The 17,650-nt window shown below is 36.2% G+C and overlaps 1 protein-coding gene across 1 annotated transcript in view; it reads left to right on the forward strand.

The window, feature by feature from the left end:
• The window catches only part of LOC113070928 (disabled homolog 1-like), a 44,624-nt gene extending 27,204 nt beyond the window's left edge, over positions 1 to 17,420 (forward strand). The window contains exons 2-3 of the mRNA XM_026244276.1: positions 11,418 to 11,557; positions 17,301 to 17,420. Of these exons, the coding sequence (XP_026100061.1) occupies positions 11,418 to 11,557; positions 17,301 to 17,420 (260 nt within the window). The remainder of the gene's footprint in view (positions 1 to 11,417; positions 11,558 to 17,300) is intronic.
• Positions 17,421 to 17,650: the final 230 nt, after the last annotated feature.

Genomic DNA, 17,650 nt, shown 5'->3' on the forward strand with positions numbered 1-17,650 from the left:
TCAGATATGGCAGACAATTGAATGAAGGGGCTGGTTGTGTTGAGGCACATCTAATCTGCCTGCTATATGTGCTGCGTCTCCCTCAGGCCTTGTTGGCTGTTATTAAAATGTGCTTTTCCATCAAGACAGGACCCAAACGTACTTACAGTCTCAGCTTGTTCCAGTCTCACTCAAATAGCCATTTCCAAAGCAGCAGACTATTTCCCTTCACTGCACATCGGCAATCATCTTGTCTCCAAATGTGCATATGAAGCCAGAATAGAGGAGAAGAAGAGGGAAGGAATATTCTAGATTTATTACTTTATTGTGACGGCATTATTGCCACTCGGCTCTCTATGTGTTTACCCAATGTTATTGTTTTGCTTTGATAAAGTAGCTTTTATTTTCCTGTGGTTCAGTGTTTCATATAGTACTGTATATGATGAGTACTGGGAGTTCACAGGCAAACCAGTGGGAGGGTGTTTAGTGCTGAGTTATAGGCCCTGTAACTCAACTATGGAACCATTTTGTTTAGAGAAATTGATATATGGCCTTGTGCAAAGTGTCCAATTTTTCTAAAATAACAGACAAGTGCTGCTACAGAACCAGTAAAGGCATACTGCTTTCTTTATAAGTCGAGAGGATAAAAAAAAAAAAGTATCAGCCTCAAATGGCATGGCCATGAGTTGCCTGTGGAATTCTGTGCATATTTATGAATATAATGCATGTCTTCTGCAAAATGCACGTTACATGTTGAAAAATGTGAAATCTCTCCAAAATAGCAATAATGAAATGTTATAACTGTTTTTTTTTTTTTACATTTTATATTGTATTTTTGTCATTGTAAATTTCACCACAAGTCACCACAAAACATTTAATTATGCTTCTAAATTATTAATTCATTTTATTTATATACAGTGCTTTTTACCTTGATATTGTTTTTAACAACTTCCTTTCTCTTTGGAGTGTTACAGGCTGTTTGTGAATAGATAAGATTCCTGAAGTTTCAAAGACTAAAGTCTCAAAATACATATTGCCACTGAAGTTTCAAACATGAGTTTTGAGCAGTGTAGAGTAGAGCTTGTTGTTCTTCATTTCTCCGATCACAAATGCAGACATGGTTTTATGTTTACGCGGCACGAAGCAATACAACGTGTAAAAAGTCATTATAATCAGTAATTATATCCCAGATGGATACAACAAATGCCTAATTTTTAATGGGATTTATTGGTTTTGTCTTGTCGCACCGGCACACACGACATCACAGTATGGCAAGGGGCGTAACATTTCCGTCACACGCTTGAGGAATTCAGCCAATCCCAATGCACTGGATAGCTGGCCAATCAGAGCACACCTCGCTTTTCCGAACGATCATCTTTGTACAAATCGATGTGTTTCAGAAAGGCGGGGCATAGAGGAGAAACAATAATTTGCAGTATGTGGAAAATAATGTGTATTTTTAAATGTAAAACCGCATAAATACATTTAATTACACCAAATACACAAAATAATGTTATTTTTAACAACATCATATGACCCCTTTAAAAAAAAAAAAAGCTAAATGCCTATTTGATATCTGAGAGGAAACGTACTATCAACGTACCGCAGATGAGCATACACAGATGTAAATGCAGACGTTAAATAGACATCTCCATGATGTAGGTCTTCTATCAGATCTGTAGGAGCAACAGCAGAATCAGGTAGCCTGAGAGATTAAGGTATAGAGCATGACGTTTTACTGAATAACTGCTTAAATTGAAAGTGACAGCATGCAGGGAGGTAAAGGGGATTTAGAGGGAACAGATGAACAAGGCATTGTGGGAGCACAAGGGTCATGACTGCCACAGGCGATGCCTCAGGCTTGCCACAGTCATTGACAAATCACCTGTTACTCATGTGTCTTAGTCAACTCCACGAACAGACACAGAGAAATGCTTATGTGTACATTACAGTTTGATTCTTTTGTGCCAAAAAGCTTTTTAGTCATGCTGGTGTGCACTCTAACAACCACTTTTCACCATCCAATTAATATTTGATGATAGAATCAAGTCCTGCCACACATTTCTTTTATTAGATATCATTTTCTCTCCGAAATACATTAAATTAGTAAAGTAGAATGTGTTGCAAATAGTGGTTCAATTTGACTGCAAATATAAAGTGTGTGCATGTGTCTGTGTGTGAGAGAGAGTGCAAGGTTATGGTGACAGCAGGGTTTTAATTACTGAAGGATGAATGTTTAACTCTCTCACACTTTTCAAATAATTTTTTTCCTGAGGCAGAGGAGCCAACTGAGGCATATGAACGTGAACTTTATCCCAAACAGAGAAGTTACATTAAACACTCAGTGGGAATTTGCCTTCCCACCCTCGGCTGAACACTGAACTGTGAATGTGTGTGAAAATGCCACATATAAAGCGCAGTATCTAGCACAGCTTGCATAATAGTTGTTTAATTCCTTCAGGCTCACAGCATTTACACTATCAACTTAAGGTTTAATGTGCTTTATTGACATGACAAATGATTTGTGTAATTGTAGTTGAGGAGAAGGAAACTAGATGATAATGTTCATAGAATTTTCTTTGTTTTCTTACCAAACCCATTTGTTGGTTAATTTCCCTCAACCTGTTGCATGAGTTTAGGGGCAGGGCTACTGATTTACTGGCCAATAGCAGATTAGGGGAGTGTTCAGGAAACCTGTTTGAAAGCAGTATTTTGCAGTTCTGCTAGTGATGACAAGTCTTTTTTTTAGGGAACTGGCTCTGTCATACAGTCTATTTCAATGAAACGATTCAACAATTCACATAATTACGCAATGATGTCACATATAATACTATTTCGGTGGACCTATTATACTGAAGCACCAACTAGCGTTCGCATATCACCACAGCACATCGAGCGTCAAGTATCACCTCAACGCAAAACATATAGCAGCTAGCGTGGACTTTACACTTTATGTTGAACTAGGTATTATTTTGTTGGTGCAACAGTTTATGTTGAACTCTTTATTGTTTTGGCCAAGGTTATTGAGAGTTGGACTTGAGTATGTTATGGCCTCTGAAGCAACAGAGAGATGTTTTCTAATAGTCAGGGTTTCCAATGTTCTGAATGTAATTGACAGTATTGTGTTTTACTTAAACACTTTACAGAAGGTTCCAGCACCTATAAGTTTCCTGAATTTCTGAAATGTACTATTTCTAAATTGTTTCTAAATATGCTATTGCTACACTTCATGGCAAAAATTGCACTGGTCTGCTAGACTTGGTTGAACAGAAATAAACAATATTTTGTTGCTTAAGCTTATGTATTCAGTCATTATTCAATGGTATACTATAAATCCATGTGAAAAAAAAAAAAATTACTTCTCACTGTTCTCAGGTCAAATATTTATATGCGATTAAAATGCGATTAATTTCGATTAATTAATTACAAAGCCTCTAATTAATTAGATTAATTTTTTTAATCGAGTCCCGGCCCTAGTAATAAACTATCTTAGATGGTTCAGTTCGATTTGGTGAACTGGTTCATGTGTGTGCAGTGAACTTCTACAGTATCTCTGTGCTTCTAATGTGTGTGTTGAGAATTGAGCTCAGATCAAGGACTTATATTTGCTGTTACTTGTCTGCTAGAGATGTGTGATGAAACGTATATCATCCACAACTGATGACAGTTTTCAGTGGTTATGATCTGCCAGTCTGGGTTTCATGGGACCTCTCTATCTCTCCTATCTGTCCTGAATTGATTTGTGTGAAGTCTCTTCACAGGACTCTGGAACACTGCAGAGAAACATATGGTACTGTATGAAATGACAAATGACCCATAGACTGCCAAATAATCACAAACACACACACAAACTTGTGCACCTGGCAAAATTGAAATCAATTCTATTTACATTAACATAAAAATTATGTTGCGTTAACATTAACATAATAAACAAAACAACCCAATATAAAGACTACTTTGTGTTTCCTGCTAAATTAAATCTGTGGCATGTCAAGGAATATTTGGAGAATGTGGCTCAATTGTAATATAGATTGTGCGTCAAGCTTACTTCCTTTTGACATTTTGTGCGTATATATATATATATATATATATATATATATATATATATATATATATATATATATATATATATATATATATAATATATATATATGTATGTATGTATGTATATATATATATATATATATATATATATATATATATATATATATATATATATTATTATTATTATTATTTTTTTATTTTTTTTGGTTTCATTCTAAAGGTTAGAAATGTGGGTCTTTTATAAAGTAAATTATTCCATAAATAGCTGGGGGGTTTTTTGTTGTTGTTTTTTTTTTTTTTTATAAAAACCTATAAATAAAATATGTATTTTTTTATTTATTTAAATTTAACAAATACAATAAGTTCACCAAAGCATGCACAGATGTGGAGTAAAAGCATTAATGAACAGAGCAAAATTGAGACCCCAAAGACCATGAATGTAATTTTTTTTTTTTTTTTTTTTTTACAGTTTCATCCTAAGGCTATGTTCATGGTTTCATTATAATACCATTGTATTCTCATGGTAAGTTCCTTTGAGTAGCTTGTAAGTATCAAGGTAAATGAAGAGATACAATTGCAGCATGGTACCTTTACAGTACATGGATTGTTTATTTGTATATAACTTTTAATTAAGAAATGATGTAACGTTTCTTTATCTCTTTATTTTAGTCTTTTAACAACTTGACAACAACTAGTAGAATAGTTAATATTTTGGAGACATTTTCAGAAATAAGGCCGTTAAATGTATAGCACAAACAAGCACGTACTTGCACACTTCTCATCTAAACTTGGTGCTTGTCTGAATACAGTGTGCCTCGTGGAGAACTGGACCATTTTGTCCATTCTACAGAAGGCTGAATAGATGCACTCACATGCTCACCAATGGATATTTCACACACTTTGATGTTTTCTCACCCATCAGTCTAATAAGATTAGCAGAAGCTTATTTTTTTCAGCTTTTCTTCTCACTCTTAAAAAGATAGTGAATGAACAAGGTTTTCAGAGTGGATCGATAGATGAATCTGCAGTCAGTTTTATGTTCAGTGAAGTCAGTTTCATGTCATGTGTGTTGAGAGAACAGTAAATGAACCCTGCAAACTTAAAGTGTCTGATTTAGTGCTGTTGTCAGCAGTGGCCTACATGAACAACATTTTCAGACACGTGGTAAGTGCACGTGTGTATTCGCACACGGCTGCTCGTGTTGTCTCTTGACTACATCTCACTTGAGGGGATTTAAGATCTATCAGATTTAAATTCGACCGAGGCTTGAAAACTGTGCAATTCTTTGAAGTATAACGAACTTAACATTTTTAAGCAACTTCAAACGACAACACAAATATTTCTTCTGGTCTCAGAAGGAACATTAATTAATTTCCATTTTCTTCTTGAAGGATAAATAAATCACACCAAAAGAGGTTTACAACACCAAACAGACTGAATCCTATTAGCGCCATAGCATTTAGCGCAATCTGATTTGACAAAAGCTAGCAGTCTAATTATAGTTCATAAAAAATAAATGAATTCATTAATTAATACATAACTAAATAATCGAAAAAAAATGTGTTTAAAATATAGAAATAAAAACAATAAAATGTAGCTTTCAATTTGAATCGAGAAAATAGGCTTGCTCAAAAATTTTGTTACTTCATGAATGTTCATGAATATATTAATTTAATACAAACCCGATTTCAAAAAAGTTTGGACATTGTACATTTGTAAAGATGTGGAAGTTTAACATTTCAATATTTTATTCAGAATACAACATAGATGACATCAAATGTTTAAACTAAAGAAAATGTATAATTTCAAGGGGAAAATTCATTTTAAATTCATGGCATCAACACATCTAAAAAAGATGGGACAAGGCCATGTTTACCACTGTGTGGCATCCCCTCTTCTTTTTATAACAGTCTGCAAACGTCTTGGGACTGAGGAGACAAGTTGCTCAAGTTTAGGAATAGGAATTCTTGTCTAATACAAGCTTCTGTTTTCCAGTTTGCCGCAGTCCATCTTAAATGAGCCTTGGCCCAGAGAAAACACCTGCGCTTCTGGATCATGTTTAGATATGGCTTCTTTTTTGACCTGTAGAGTTTTAGCCGGCAATGGCGAATGGCACGGTGAATTGTGTTCACTGACAATGTTTTCTGGAAGTATTCCTGAGCCCATGTTGTGTTTTCCATTACAGTATCATTTATTTATGTGATGCAGTGCCGTCTAAGGGCCTGAAGATCACGGGCATCCAGTATGGTATTCCGACCTTGAACCTTACGCACAGAAATTGTTCCAGATTCTCTGAATATTTGGATAATATTATGCACTGTAGATGATGGTAACTTCAAACTCTTTGCAATTTTTCTCTGAGAAGCTCCTTTCTGATATCGCCCCACTATTTTTCAGCGCAGCATTGTGGGAATTGGTGATCCTCTGCCCATCTTGACTTCTGAGACACACTGCCACTCTGAGAGGCTCTTTTTATACCTAATGTTTCCAATAGACCTAATAAGTTGCAAATTGGTCCTCCAGCTGTTCCTTATATGAACATTTAAAATTGAACGGCCTCTTATTGCTACCTGTCCAAACTTTTTTGGAATGTGTAGCTCTCATGAAACCTAAAATGAACCAATATTTGGCATGACATTTCAAAATGTCTCGCTTTCAACATTTGATACGTTATCTACATTTCATTGTGAATAAAATATAAGTTTATGAGATTTGTAAATTATTCCATTCATTTTTTTACTTACAATTTTTACAGTGTCCCAACTTTTTTTTAAATCAGTTTGTACATTTTTTATTCGTCTAGTCCTTTGCCAAGGTGCGATTATTAAAGCTGTTAAAGCATTTTTTTCCTTATCAATTTACTCACTTATTCTTATCAACGTATTTAAAAATAATAGTTTGGTTAAGTTGGCATATTTAATTTATTTATTTTTTATTTTATTTAGTATCGACTTAGTACTGAAGAACCAGTGCTTTGTATGAATTTATATTGATCTCTGTTTGATGCAGAAGATAAGAAACAGAGAAAGAAAACAGATAAAAGGCTAGAAAACCAGAGAGCAAGGACAAAATAATGGGAAGATTCAGAGAGAGAGAGAGAGAGAGAGAGAGAGAGATGGGCTTTAAAGTCGGCAACAGAAGCTTTAATTCAATAAAGACTGGAGCTCTGTTGTAAGAAAATGAAAGTCTTGTAGGGAGTCATTAGGCAATGTGTGGTTTCTGGCATTGACACAATGTCACAGGGAGATGCCAGCCCAGCAGTAATAAAGTGAGTCTGTTTGTTTGTGAGAGAAAGTGTGTGAGGTAAGCATGTTCTTTCTATCTCTTTCTAAGAATAAACCATTTTTTTCTTTGTATCATTTCAGATATGTTTGGTAATATTTGTTTTGCAGTAGTTCAAGGTTATAGCAATACAGAAGACACATGCTTATTCATTATTTATTAGCTTGTTTATTAAATTAGTTTAGTTCTTTTAATAGACAGTGTGAGTTCAACAGAAATGATCCTCCTCCACTTTGCTGGCACTGTACATAATATACATTTCACTGATTATACTGTATATTAGGTTTCCTCTGTTTTGGTCTATACCACATTATATTTTATTCTTTTTTATTACTAATTCACATAATTGTTCTTGCGATTCATTTGCTACTTCATTAGTTCATTCTCGATGGATCACTGCTTCATTCCCTAGATCTTTTACAGTTTTGTGCTGAGAAAATAGTCACGCTTTGTCGGTGTATAGACAATTTAATAAAATAAATACTAATCTTCATCATAATTGTTTTTAACAAGCTCATATATAATAATTATCTGTGACATATATAATTTAATAATTTTTTGTAAATAACATTGACAGTTTGTTGGTTATATGTAATTCCAAGTGAAATATGTCCCACATATTCATTTAATCAATTAATATCAGTGTTAGTAATGTTCTAGTATCAATTTGCAGTTATACTAGTTCCCATCTATATTCACATTTCAAACTTGTATTTATAATCTTAGATGTTTCTTTCCTAGTTTGATGTACTTCAAGAAATTTTTCTCTTTAAAATGGTTGTTTCTGGGATTCCTAGTTGTGGGGATAATGCAGGTGCAGTGCATTGAATTAAACCTAATGTCAACAGCTCACTATAGCTGGCTGCCAGAGTTCCCTCATTTTGAAGAGCCATGGGAGTGGGTGATATCCACACTGCTTACCAGGAACCCCCAAGCTGTCCTCAGTCTGAATGAGGACTTTAGAATCATGCAGGTTAGAAAGCTGGATCTCGTTTCAAGACATCTCTACTCGGACAGTATAGTTGGCAGCTTTTTGACACAGATATACCCACCCACACACTCATACGGTCAGGTATTTACCGCCAAAGTTCAGTCCCTGAGGCAGGCAGTGATAATAAGGGGTATTGCAGGTGCAGCAGTTTGAACTAGTGTTTATCCTGCCCATTCCTGCTGCTGAGGGACAGCTGAAAGTTATCAGCTTCCCAGAGCTCTCCACAAACTGTCAGAAAATTCAGAGCATGGGTTAAAGTACAAGTTCACCTAAAAATGAAAATTCTGCCTTAATTTTCTCATCTTCATGTTGCTCCAAAGCCATATAGCATTCTTTATTTTGTAGAACACAAAATACAATACTTTTGAAGAATGTTTCATCAGTTTTTTTCCATATAATGAAAGTCAGTGGGGTTCAGAACAACTTTGGAGGCCATTCATTGGATTCCTTCCATCATGTGTGCGGTGACCTTAGAGGAGTTGTAAATACATCATCTTTCATGGATCACACGCTCCTCTTCATCAGCTGTTATGCATGTGAAGAAAGTACACTGCTATTCATTATGTCTCAACTCTTACTTTAGCATGTCACAATGTGTCAGTGTTATTGATAAATGTTGCAATAGAAGCCAAGAGCAATTTTCCTCAGCAATCCTATAGATTAATGATTGTGCAGTTGCTTGGTGGCTAGCAGGATAGCCCATAATATACCACAGATTGTCATTGTATTTCATTGGAGGGATGCAGGGCATTTTATACTGTTGGTGCATATATGGTTTGCTATACACACAAAGTGTTGAGTGTCTCTGAACATGCTTGTCTTGAGTAAATTACCTCAGGTTTTGTGGCATTGTGGGAATTGGTGATCCTCTGCCCATCTTGACTTGTACAAGCCTTGTGGAAGAGATCTTTATACCTTTATTTGTATAGAGCTTTATACAATACTGGTCGTGTCAAAGCAGCTTTACAGTGTCAAACAGGACAATAGTTGGTTAATAATGTAAGAAGACAATGACAAAGTCATTTTCCCAGCTATATTCAGTTCACTGATGATCCAGATAAGCTCTCTTTCAATAATTTCTGTGCAGTCAGTCAAGAGTCCTCAACTGAACAAGCCAAAGGTGACAGTGGCTAGGAACCCAAATTCCATCTGTGACAGAAATGGTGTAAAACCTTGGTAGAAACTAGGCTCAGTCAGGGGGCCAGTTCTCCTCTGGCCTGACAAAACCAGCATGGCTTGGTTTAATTCCAGGCTGCAACACAGGTGAAGAGGGTCTTGTCTGGTTCCAGTGGTCTTATGCCGATGGTCATCGAGGTGATGAGGTCTTCGCAGGGGATCTGTCTCTGTACCCAGCGTAAGTTTCTAGTGTGAGAGTAAGGTTTACCTGCACAGGTCTTATCTGGCCTCCATGACACTCATCCACCTAAACCTTTCCCCCTTCTGGGTCATGGCACCAATGGAACTTGTCCTAATCTCGCCACTCCAAGGGGTGCACTAACATAGAAGTTAAAAACTACTGCATCAGGATCTAGTGCTTCTCTTTAGGCCCCAAGTGTGAGGTTTACTTGGACAGGACTTGTCTGGCCTCAATTACACTCACCTTCTTAAAACGCATTCTCATATCGGTCACAGCACCAGCGTAATTGGACCAACTCTTACCCCTCCAAGCGGAATTTAAACCAGTGTCAACTGGCATTGGAGGTGGATGCACTAACAAGGATGATAAAGTCCACAGCATCATTTTCTAGTGTGCCTCTTGAGCTCCCAAGAGTAAGGTTTGCCTGCAAAGGTCTCATTTGGCCTCCATTACCTCACCCCTACTAATCCTGACTCCCATTCTGGTCACGGCACCATTGTAACGCTGGATGCTGAAAACCACATCCAGTTGTGCTAATTTAGTGTACATTGATTTGTTAAATGTTGTTGAATGCTGCCATCCAAATTGAGATCCTTTAAATTATATCTAGCTTTGAAATCAGTTTCAAAGTAGCTTCCCCAACACTGGTATGTCCCCTGCTTGCGTGATAGTTAAATTATTGGTCCCTTCTTCTCAGAGGACAGCGCAACCATTGATATGCAACAATGGAGAACATAGAGGGGTATGTAGAAACAAGATCAACATAAGATACTACTGAAACCACAACAAAAACAAGAGCTAAGAGTGACCTTAAATGCAAGAAATAGAAATGTCAATCTAGTAAAGGGAGACAGATATAAAAAGGGGGTGGATATGGAGATCAGTGGGTTGACCAAATTATGGTGTTGCTGTCAGTAAGGTCTGCCAGCACATATTCCCCTTTTACCCTTCCTCTTGTACATGCTATAAATTAAGTTTATGTGTGTCCTGGTAAGTGTCTATTTGCCTTCGTCCACTGCAGGCTCAGACCAAATTGGGTCTGTTTGTCTGTTCCTCACTGAGCGTGAGCTAGTTAATTGGTCTAAATCCTTGGAGGCTCATCGATTGGCCAGTCCAGTTATCCAGTTATAGGCTTTGTGATGAAGGTGTGGGAGGAACCACTTGATCTTTCTAAGCCATGACTGGCTGATAGATGTCCACTTTGATGTGAGAGCTCAAAAAATAAAAAATAAAAACAGCTTTCATCCCTCCTATCACCTCACACCAGACCAGGATACAGCATTGTTACTTAGAAACCAACCTTTCCCCATCATGCCTCGAGCCTGGAATACTTGTAATTATAGCCACACATATGCAGCAGTCTTGACCTTCTTTCTTAACTGTGAATATTGTGCCAAACACAGGGCATCTGGGGGTTAGGGAGAGTTTTCAAAATTCTGGGTTAATTTTAAACCCCCTGGCTTTGAATAAACCCACGGGCCCATGCAGACAAAACTCCAGCTGGACCTTGACAACTAGACTGAGATTAAAGAGCTAACTCCTCAAACAGAACACAGTGTTAGAAATATGAGGATGTGGGATATTAGAATATCGCTTGGTATTTTTGTCAGCTGCAAGGTCCAGATTGTGCTGATTGTGGGAAAAGTAATGGCATTTTGAGATGATAGTAGATGGAGGGAGGAGGAGATGTGCTGCAGATATGCAAAATTCATCAAATGATTGTATGCTTCATTTATCTTCTCTATTTTTTTTTTCTTTCTCCAGGGCAGGACCGCAGTGAAGCAGCTCTGATAAAGCGTTTTAAGGGGGATGGAGTTCGCTACAAGGCCAAGCTCATTGGGATAGATGAGGTCACTGCTGCAAGAGGAGACAAACTCTGTCAGGACTCAATGATGAAACTCAAGGTGTGTGGTATAGTGTCAAAGTGGTTAGTGGTATAGTAGTTCCTTACTATACAATACCTGTATGTTACAATAAGATGTATGTACTGTGTGTGTGTGTGTGTGTATGTATATATATATATATATATATATATATATATATATATATATATATATATATATATATATATATATATATATATATATATATATATATATAATTGCATTTAATTACAAATATTTCTGGCCCTCGAATCTGATTGACTGAGAGGAGTGCAATATTCTAGTGATATCAGGACGCCAAACATTTCACTGTTTGTATCCCTTCACTTGGTGTATTTCTCACAGCAAATGTCATGGCGGACACCCAAAAGCACTATAATTGTATGAATAATACGGTTTTTGTATTTAAATTGCAGTTTGTTAATAAAGATATTGTCTATTTACATTTACATTTACATTTAATAATTTAGCAGATGATTTTATCCATCGCGACTTACAAATGAGTAGTGTTCCGCTAATTAATCAAAGAATGTAATATATTACTCATTACTAGTCTGTTTTATTTTACATATTAGTTTCTGGCAATTAGTGATTAGAAATTAGTTACACTACTAGTTACAATACTTCTACATTACTGCTAATTATATTACCCCTTCTAGAACGTTACTAACAACATATTTCTGCCTCATCATTTGACCAAAATCTACATTAGATTGCAGTCAGAAGTTATTACAAACACTCAATAGTGATTAATAATGATATTTAAGTAGAAGTGTTGTATTAATCTCATTAATTGCCATGTGTAGCTTGAAGCTTATTGTAATTTCTCCATTACCCGATTATATTTCATTATGTATTTTATCAAATCACATAAGTTTGTAAGAAAGAAGTTTAATTTTCAAAAAAGATTTTTAATTATAGTGAAAATGGTAAAATGGTAAATGGACTGCATTTATATAGCACTTTCAGCAGACCCCATGGCCATCCAAAGCACTTTACAAGTTGTCTCACATTCACCCATTCACTCACACATTCACACACCGACTGCGGTGTCAGCCATTCAAGGCACCATCCAGCTCGTCGGGAGCAGCTGGGGTTAGGTTTCTTGCTCAAGGACACCTCGACACTTGGTCAGGTGGAGCTGGGGATTGAACCACCAACCTTCCGGTTTGTAGACAACCTAGAGTTGTTCTACAATATTATCTTATCACGACACTAAAATAGGACAGTCAATCAGTACAAAATGTGTTTTAACCCCGGTCAAAAATAAATACCGTCATATACCGTGAAACCGGTGTAATTTAGAAAAATACTTGATATTAATTTTTGGTCATACCGCCCACCACTAGTCTTAATTGTTTATAATTGTAGACAGCATTACCTTCTTGTTGATCCACAGGTTCACATTTAAAGCTCTATGTGTATGCTGCTTAAAATCATGGGTGGATTTTTACATTGGTCTGAACAAAAACAGCAGACAGGCTTCTTGAGAATGAAAATTAATTATCTGCCTGCAGGGGGCACTTTTGGAATGGCAGAAATAAAGTGGTTTCCCCGGTAAGAAAAAAAATAGGTGCTGCGCTCATAAATGTTAAATGAAAGTGCCATTAAAAGTTTTAAGACCTCTTGAAATTATGATTGAAACTTTTCTTATACCATTTCAGGTATTTAATATTTTGTATGGCTTTAAATTTAATTGTTATTTAAAAGAATATGTGATATCGGTGATTGGCTACATTGCTCAACTCTTCAAGAGCACAATGTAAATAGTAACTTTTTATGCTGTCAGGAGTGCAAATGCAAATACACACTGTATATTTTTGCCAGATCTTCAATGGGCTAGTAACATATCTCTGCCATCATGTATTTCCGGTCTAGCGAGTTTGGTCATGGGCACTTCTAGTTTTGCTAAACAAATGTCTACCCTACAGTCAAAGTGACATAATGTCATGAAAGTGTGGACTCAGAGGAAGACCGCAAGGGTTTAGGTTGAGATTTGGGACAGGGACTATAAAGGAGATGTGTACAGTATTTTTTAATATGACTTAAAACACAACTAAGATCTACATTGTTATTATTATTACTATACTATGAATGTTAATTGAGCCAGTGGCATTTTAAATGTATGTATGTTTGTGTCAGGCAGAGTTGAATGAATGAAATACTCTAATCTGTACTGTTCACAAAATGAAAGACTTGAACTCATGGTGTGTACATATAGCTACACAATGTATTTTCCCCTAACCAATAATGTAAATGTACAAATTACTTATTTATCCAAAATGTTTGTATTGCATTGACTTTTTATTAACTGAAATACCTTTGTCTTGTGAGACATCAGTTGATCTTCATAAATATCCATTTCTCAATTCTGCACATGCATCAGTTTATTTCATCAACATATTTTACATTTACACATAGCGATCTCAGAATCAAACATATTTTTAGATGAAAACACATGCTGTAAAAAGAGCTAATTTAAAGATTTGTTTTATTTGTTAATTAATACAAATTTTTTTTTTTTTTAAATATACCGTATACGCTGCTTATAGACACCAGAAAGATAATGATTAATGCAACAAATGCTCATTTTCACAAAATAGATAAATATTAATACAAATACATGGAAATACAAACACCGATATTTTCATAAAAACATAACTACTATAATTAATGTTAATTTGTAGATACAGTTATAAATAGATTACCCCCCCCCCCAAAAAAAAAAAAACATATATTGAGTTCATAATGCAGAAATCTTGCAAACCTTATGATCTTATAAATAGCAGTCAAAACAAAATCAACTTTCCAAAAATACAGTATACAGTTTTGTACAGTGAATTTTGTCCAACCACTGATGCTGAACCATGTAATCGACAGTAGAAAGAAAGAAGCAATCTCCTAAGCATGCACACAGTCGTGTCGGCAAAGCTCGTCAACATCATCTTGTGCACCTAGCCAATTGCTTTTGGTTTAATTTGAGGGTGTTAAGCACCCTCTGATACTTTTGTTCGGGTATTGGATTCCATTCCAGGATTCCATGACTAGTTTTTGCTAAGTTTTCTTTTAAGTGTAGTTTTATGGTTTAAATACCAGTAGTATTTATAATTACCTTTATTTGAAAACAGTATGATAAATGTTTTTTAGCAATCCTCATTTAACTAGCTACATAAAAGTTGTCATTTCAGTCAGTTGAATTAATAAGCAACATCCATCAGACTGGGTAATGAGCCATATGAACACCAGGGCTCACACTACCTTGTGTATGTGGGATGCTTTATCTGTGCAAGCATGTATGCCCCTGATACACATAAGTAGACATTGATACACATTGTCTTGATGCCTCCAATACTCAGTGTCTTATTGTATGTTCGCCATAAATTGCATCCTTTTCACCAAAGTTTAGATTGGTTTCTTAGTGTGTTTGAGAGAGTGGGTGATTTCGCCGTCTGATTTGCATGTTGGTCTGATTGGAATGTCCAGACTGTTATTGATCCAAGCTGTTTACCTCTCACTCATCCAGACACATAATCTATACTCATATTCCCACAGTCCTCCACTCCTTAGCAAACAAATGAGTCCCATAGCGTCATTTTTAATCTCTTATTCCTCTCTCTCACTTTTTATGTCTCTCTGTTCATCACACTGTGGGGAAGAAGAGTTTAAACAACAGTTTGACTTGAGCCTTTTCATATAATCCCCATCCTCCCTTTAATAATCAGCCCACGTAGTGCTCTAAATACTTCGTTAAGCATCTGTCCAGCTTCTCCTACAGATAAAGCTCTGCCCAGGCACTCTGGATTGCACATTTACATCTTATGTTTTACATCTGCATCTTTTCGTCACCACAGAAACACTGTTACACAAACTGTCTGTGTTTGAAATGTCAGTGCTTGTGCCTCTTTTGCCATGATCTCCCAGCAACGGCTCATTCATCATCACGCCAGCACATATGGATAGGCATAATGGTGTGCAAACATACATTATCTGACTGAAGGATTCTGCTCCCTGCACACTTGGAAGAAAGATCAAGAAACAGCATCATCTGACTGGCAAGTACATGGTCCTGGAAGACTTGAGGGCTCCAGCTGTTTGGAGACACCTTTGAATGTTTTGGATATACAAAGCAAGATTGATTTTAGGGCAAGATTCGGCTTTTGGTTTATTGCAACTTTATATTTAGCAAATCTGACTTGACAAGTGGTTTATGAAAACGTACAAAACAAATGGTTTGGATTCTGGCATAGGCGGTGCACAACCATCTGGGGTAGCACTTTTTTCTTCATACTGCTCTCAGCTTCTCTATCGCTCATGTGCAGGAGTTTTAGAGAAGGATGGCGCTTTCTGTTCCTTCTACACCTCTTGTTGAAAATTAATTGTGTCCAGTGTGAACTGTGTGTGGGTGAACGATACAGATTAAGCATTTCTGTGGACTACAAAATACAATTTGTTGCTATTTGGTTTATGCAAAATGTACTAATTAAAAAAAATGTGTGAATATTTTAATTGATCTGAAGTGTAATAATGGTACTTTTTTCTATTTTATTCAATTGCTGTTGACAAAATATTACATTTGCAAGTGCCTTGTCCTGGATCATTATAAGCCTTTCAAAATGCTCCCTCTGGTATGAAATGGTCCCTCTTGTAAGAAATTATCAAAATTTTATTGGCAAAACTATAAAAATGCTACTTTAAAAGCCTGTTAATTAGTTAATGATTATGTCCCTTGCTATATGCACTGTCTTTCAGTGTTTTTTTATTTTTTATTTTTTTTTGTCTGGAGCGAGGAGAAGATTTTTTTTGAAAGTTGGAGTGTCGTGGTTTTCACTCGCACTGAGAGCGTTGCATTACCGCTCCATCACAAGAACAATTAATGCCAACAGTTCATAATATAACTACATTTTATCAAGAATTCACACTTTAAACATCATTAGATAGCTTGACAGATACATCGATCACTCAAATCAGAAAGAAGGTGAAGGTTGACAGCGATGGACGAGTGTGGGAGGTTATATCTCAGGCATGTTTATTTGTAGCAACTGGGTACTCAACATTAATTGGGTGAATTCACATTTTAAATAGTTTATTGTACAGGTAATTCATCTCTGCTCTACACTAATGTGCACAACACACAAGCTTGCACATAGAAACATTCAGGCTTTTTCCTCTGATATCTGGTATAATTTATATATAATATTATATATAAATATCATTTTATTATGTTCATTATGGAGGTGCATTAGGTGAGGAGGGTATATAGGAGACACCTACAGGCAACTACTGATGTATAATGAGTAAAGTCAGCCATTTTTTCTTCAGTTTCATCCAAACTGTCAAGATGCATGGTGGTGTAGTGAACGGATGAACAGCATTTTGTATGTTTGGTGTTTTCCCATGTACAGTATTTTCTGTAAACACTTCAATCCATCATCTGTATGTGGTTCTTTGGGGAAGAGTTGTTTGAAAGAACCAAGGAAGTATCACATACACTTCCAGGTGGGGATGGTTTGATATGTCTAATCATATCAGCAGAATAGTGTAATTACAGCTTCTACCTGTATAGTGTCGGTTTTCCCCAGTTACTCCAAACCAGCAAATACTGTATCAGAACCTCTGACAACAGAGAGAAAATGAATCCATTTCTTTACATAATAGCGAAGCTAATTCTCCCCAAGGATTGCTGCAAGTAGCGAATGCTGTCGTTCCGTTCTGCTCTGTTTTATCTTCATTTCTTCTCTTCTCGTGTTTCTGTTTTCGTCTGCAGGGAATCGCAGCCTCTGCGCGGTCTAAAGGAGAACACAAACAGAAAGTTTTTCTCACCGTGTCCTTCGGAGGGATCAAGATCTTCGATGAGAAGTCAGGGGTGAGTCGGGGTAGTGCTTGAGAGTCGGGGGTGGGCGGGGGGAATTGTGTCCTGTCACTACCCATGATCCTTTGAAGCAAGTGTCTGAGCTACAAATACAAGTCTTCAGATGCCTAACCTGGTTTCTGTTTGTTTTATCTGCAAAAAGGACATTTTGTGTTTTTCATTACTTTGGAGATATGTTGTAGCTAATATCTAGTTGACTTTTTTTTTTTTTTCATTTTCCTTTTATCAATAAATTGATGAACGCC

Source organism: Carassius auratus, unplaced genomic scaffold (assembly GCF_003368295.1).
Source record: "Carassius auratus strain Wakin unplaced genomic scaffold, ASM336829v1 scaf_tig00005420, whole genome shotgun sequence".
NCBI classification, from domain to species: domain Eukaryota; kingdom Metazoa; phylum Chordata; class Actinopteri; order Cypriniformes; family Cyprinidae; genus Carassius; species Carassius auratus.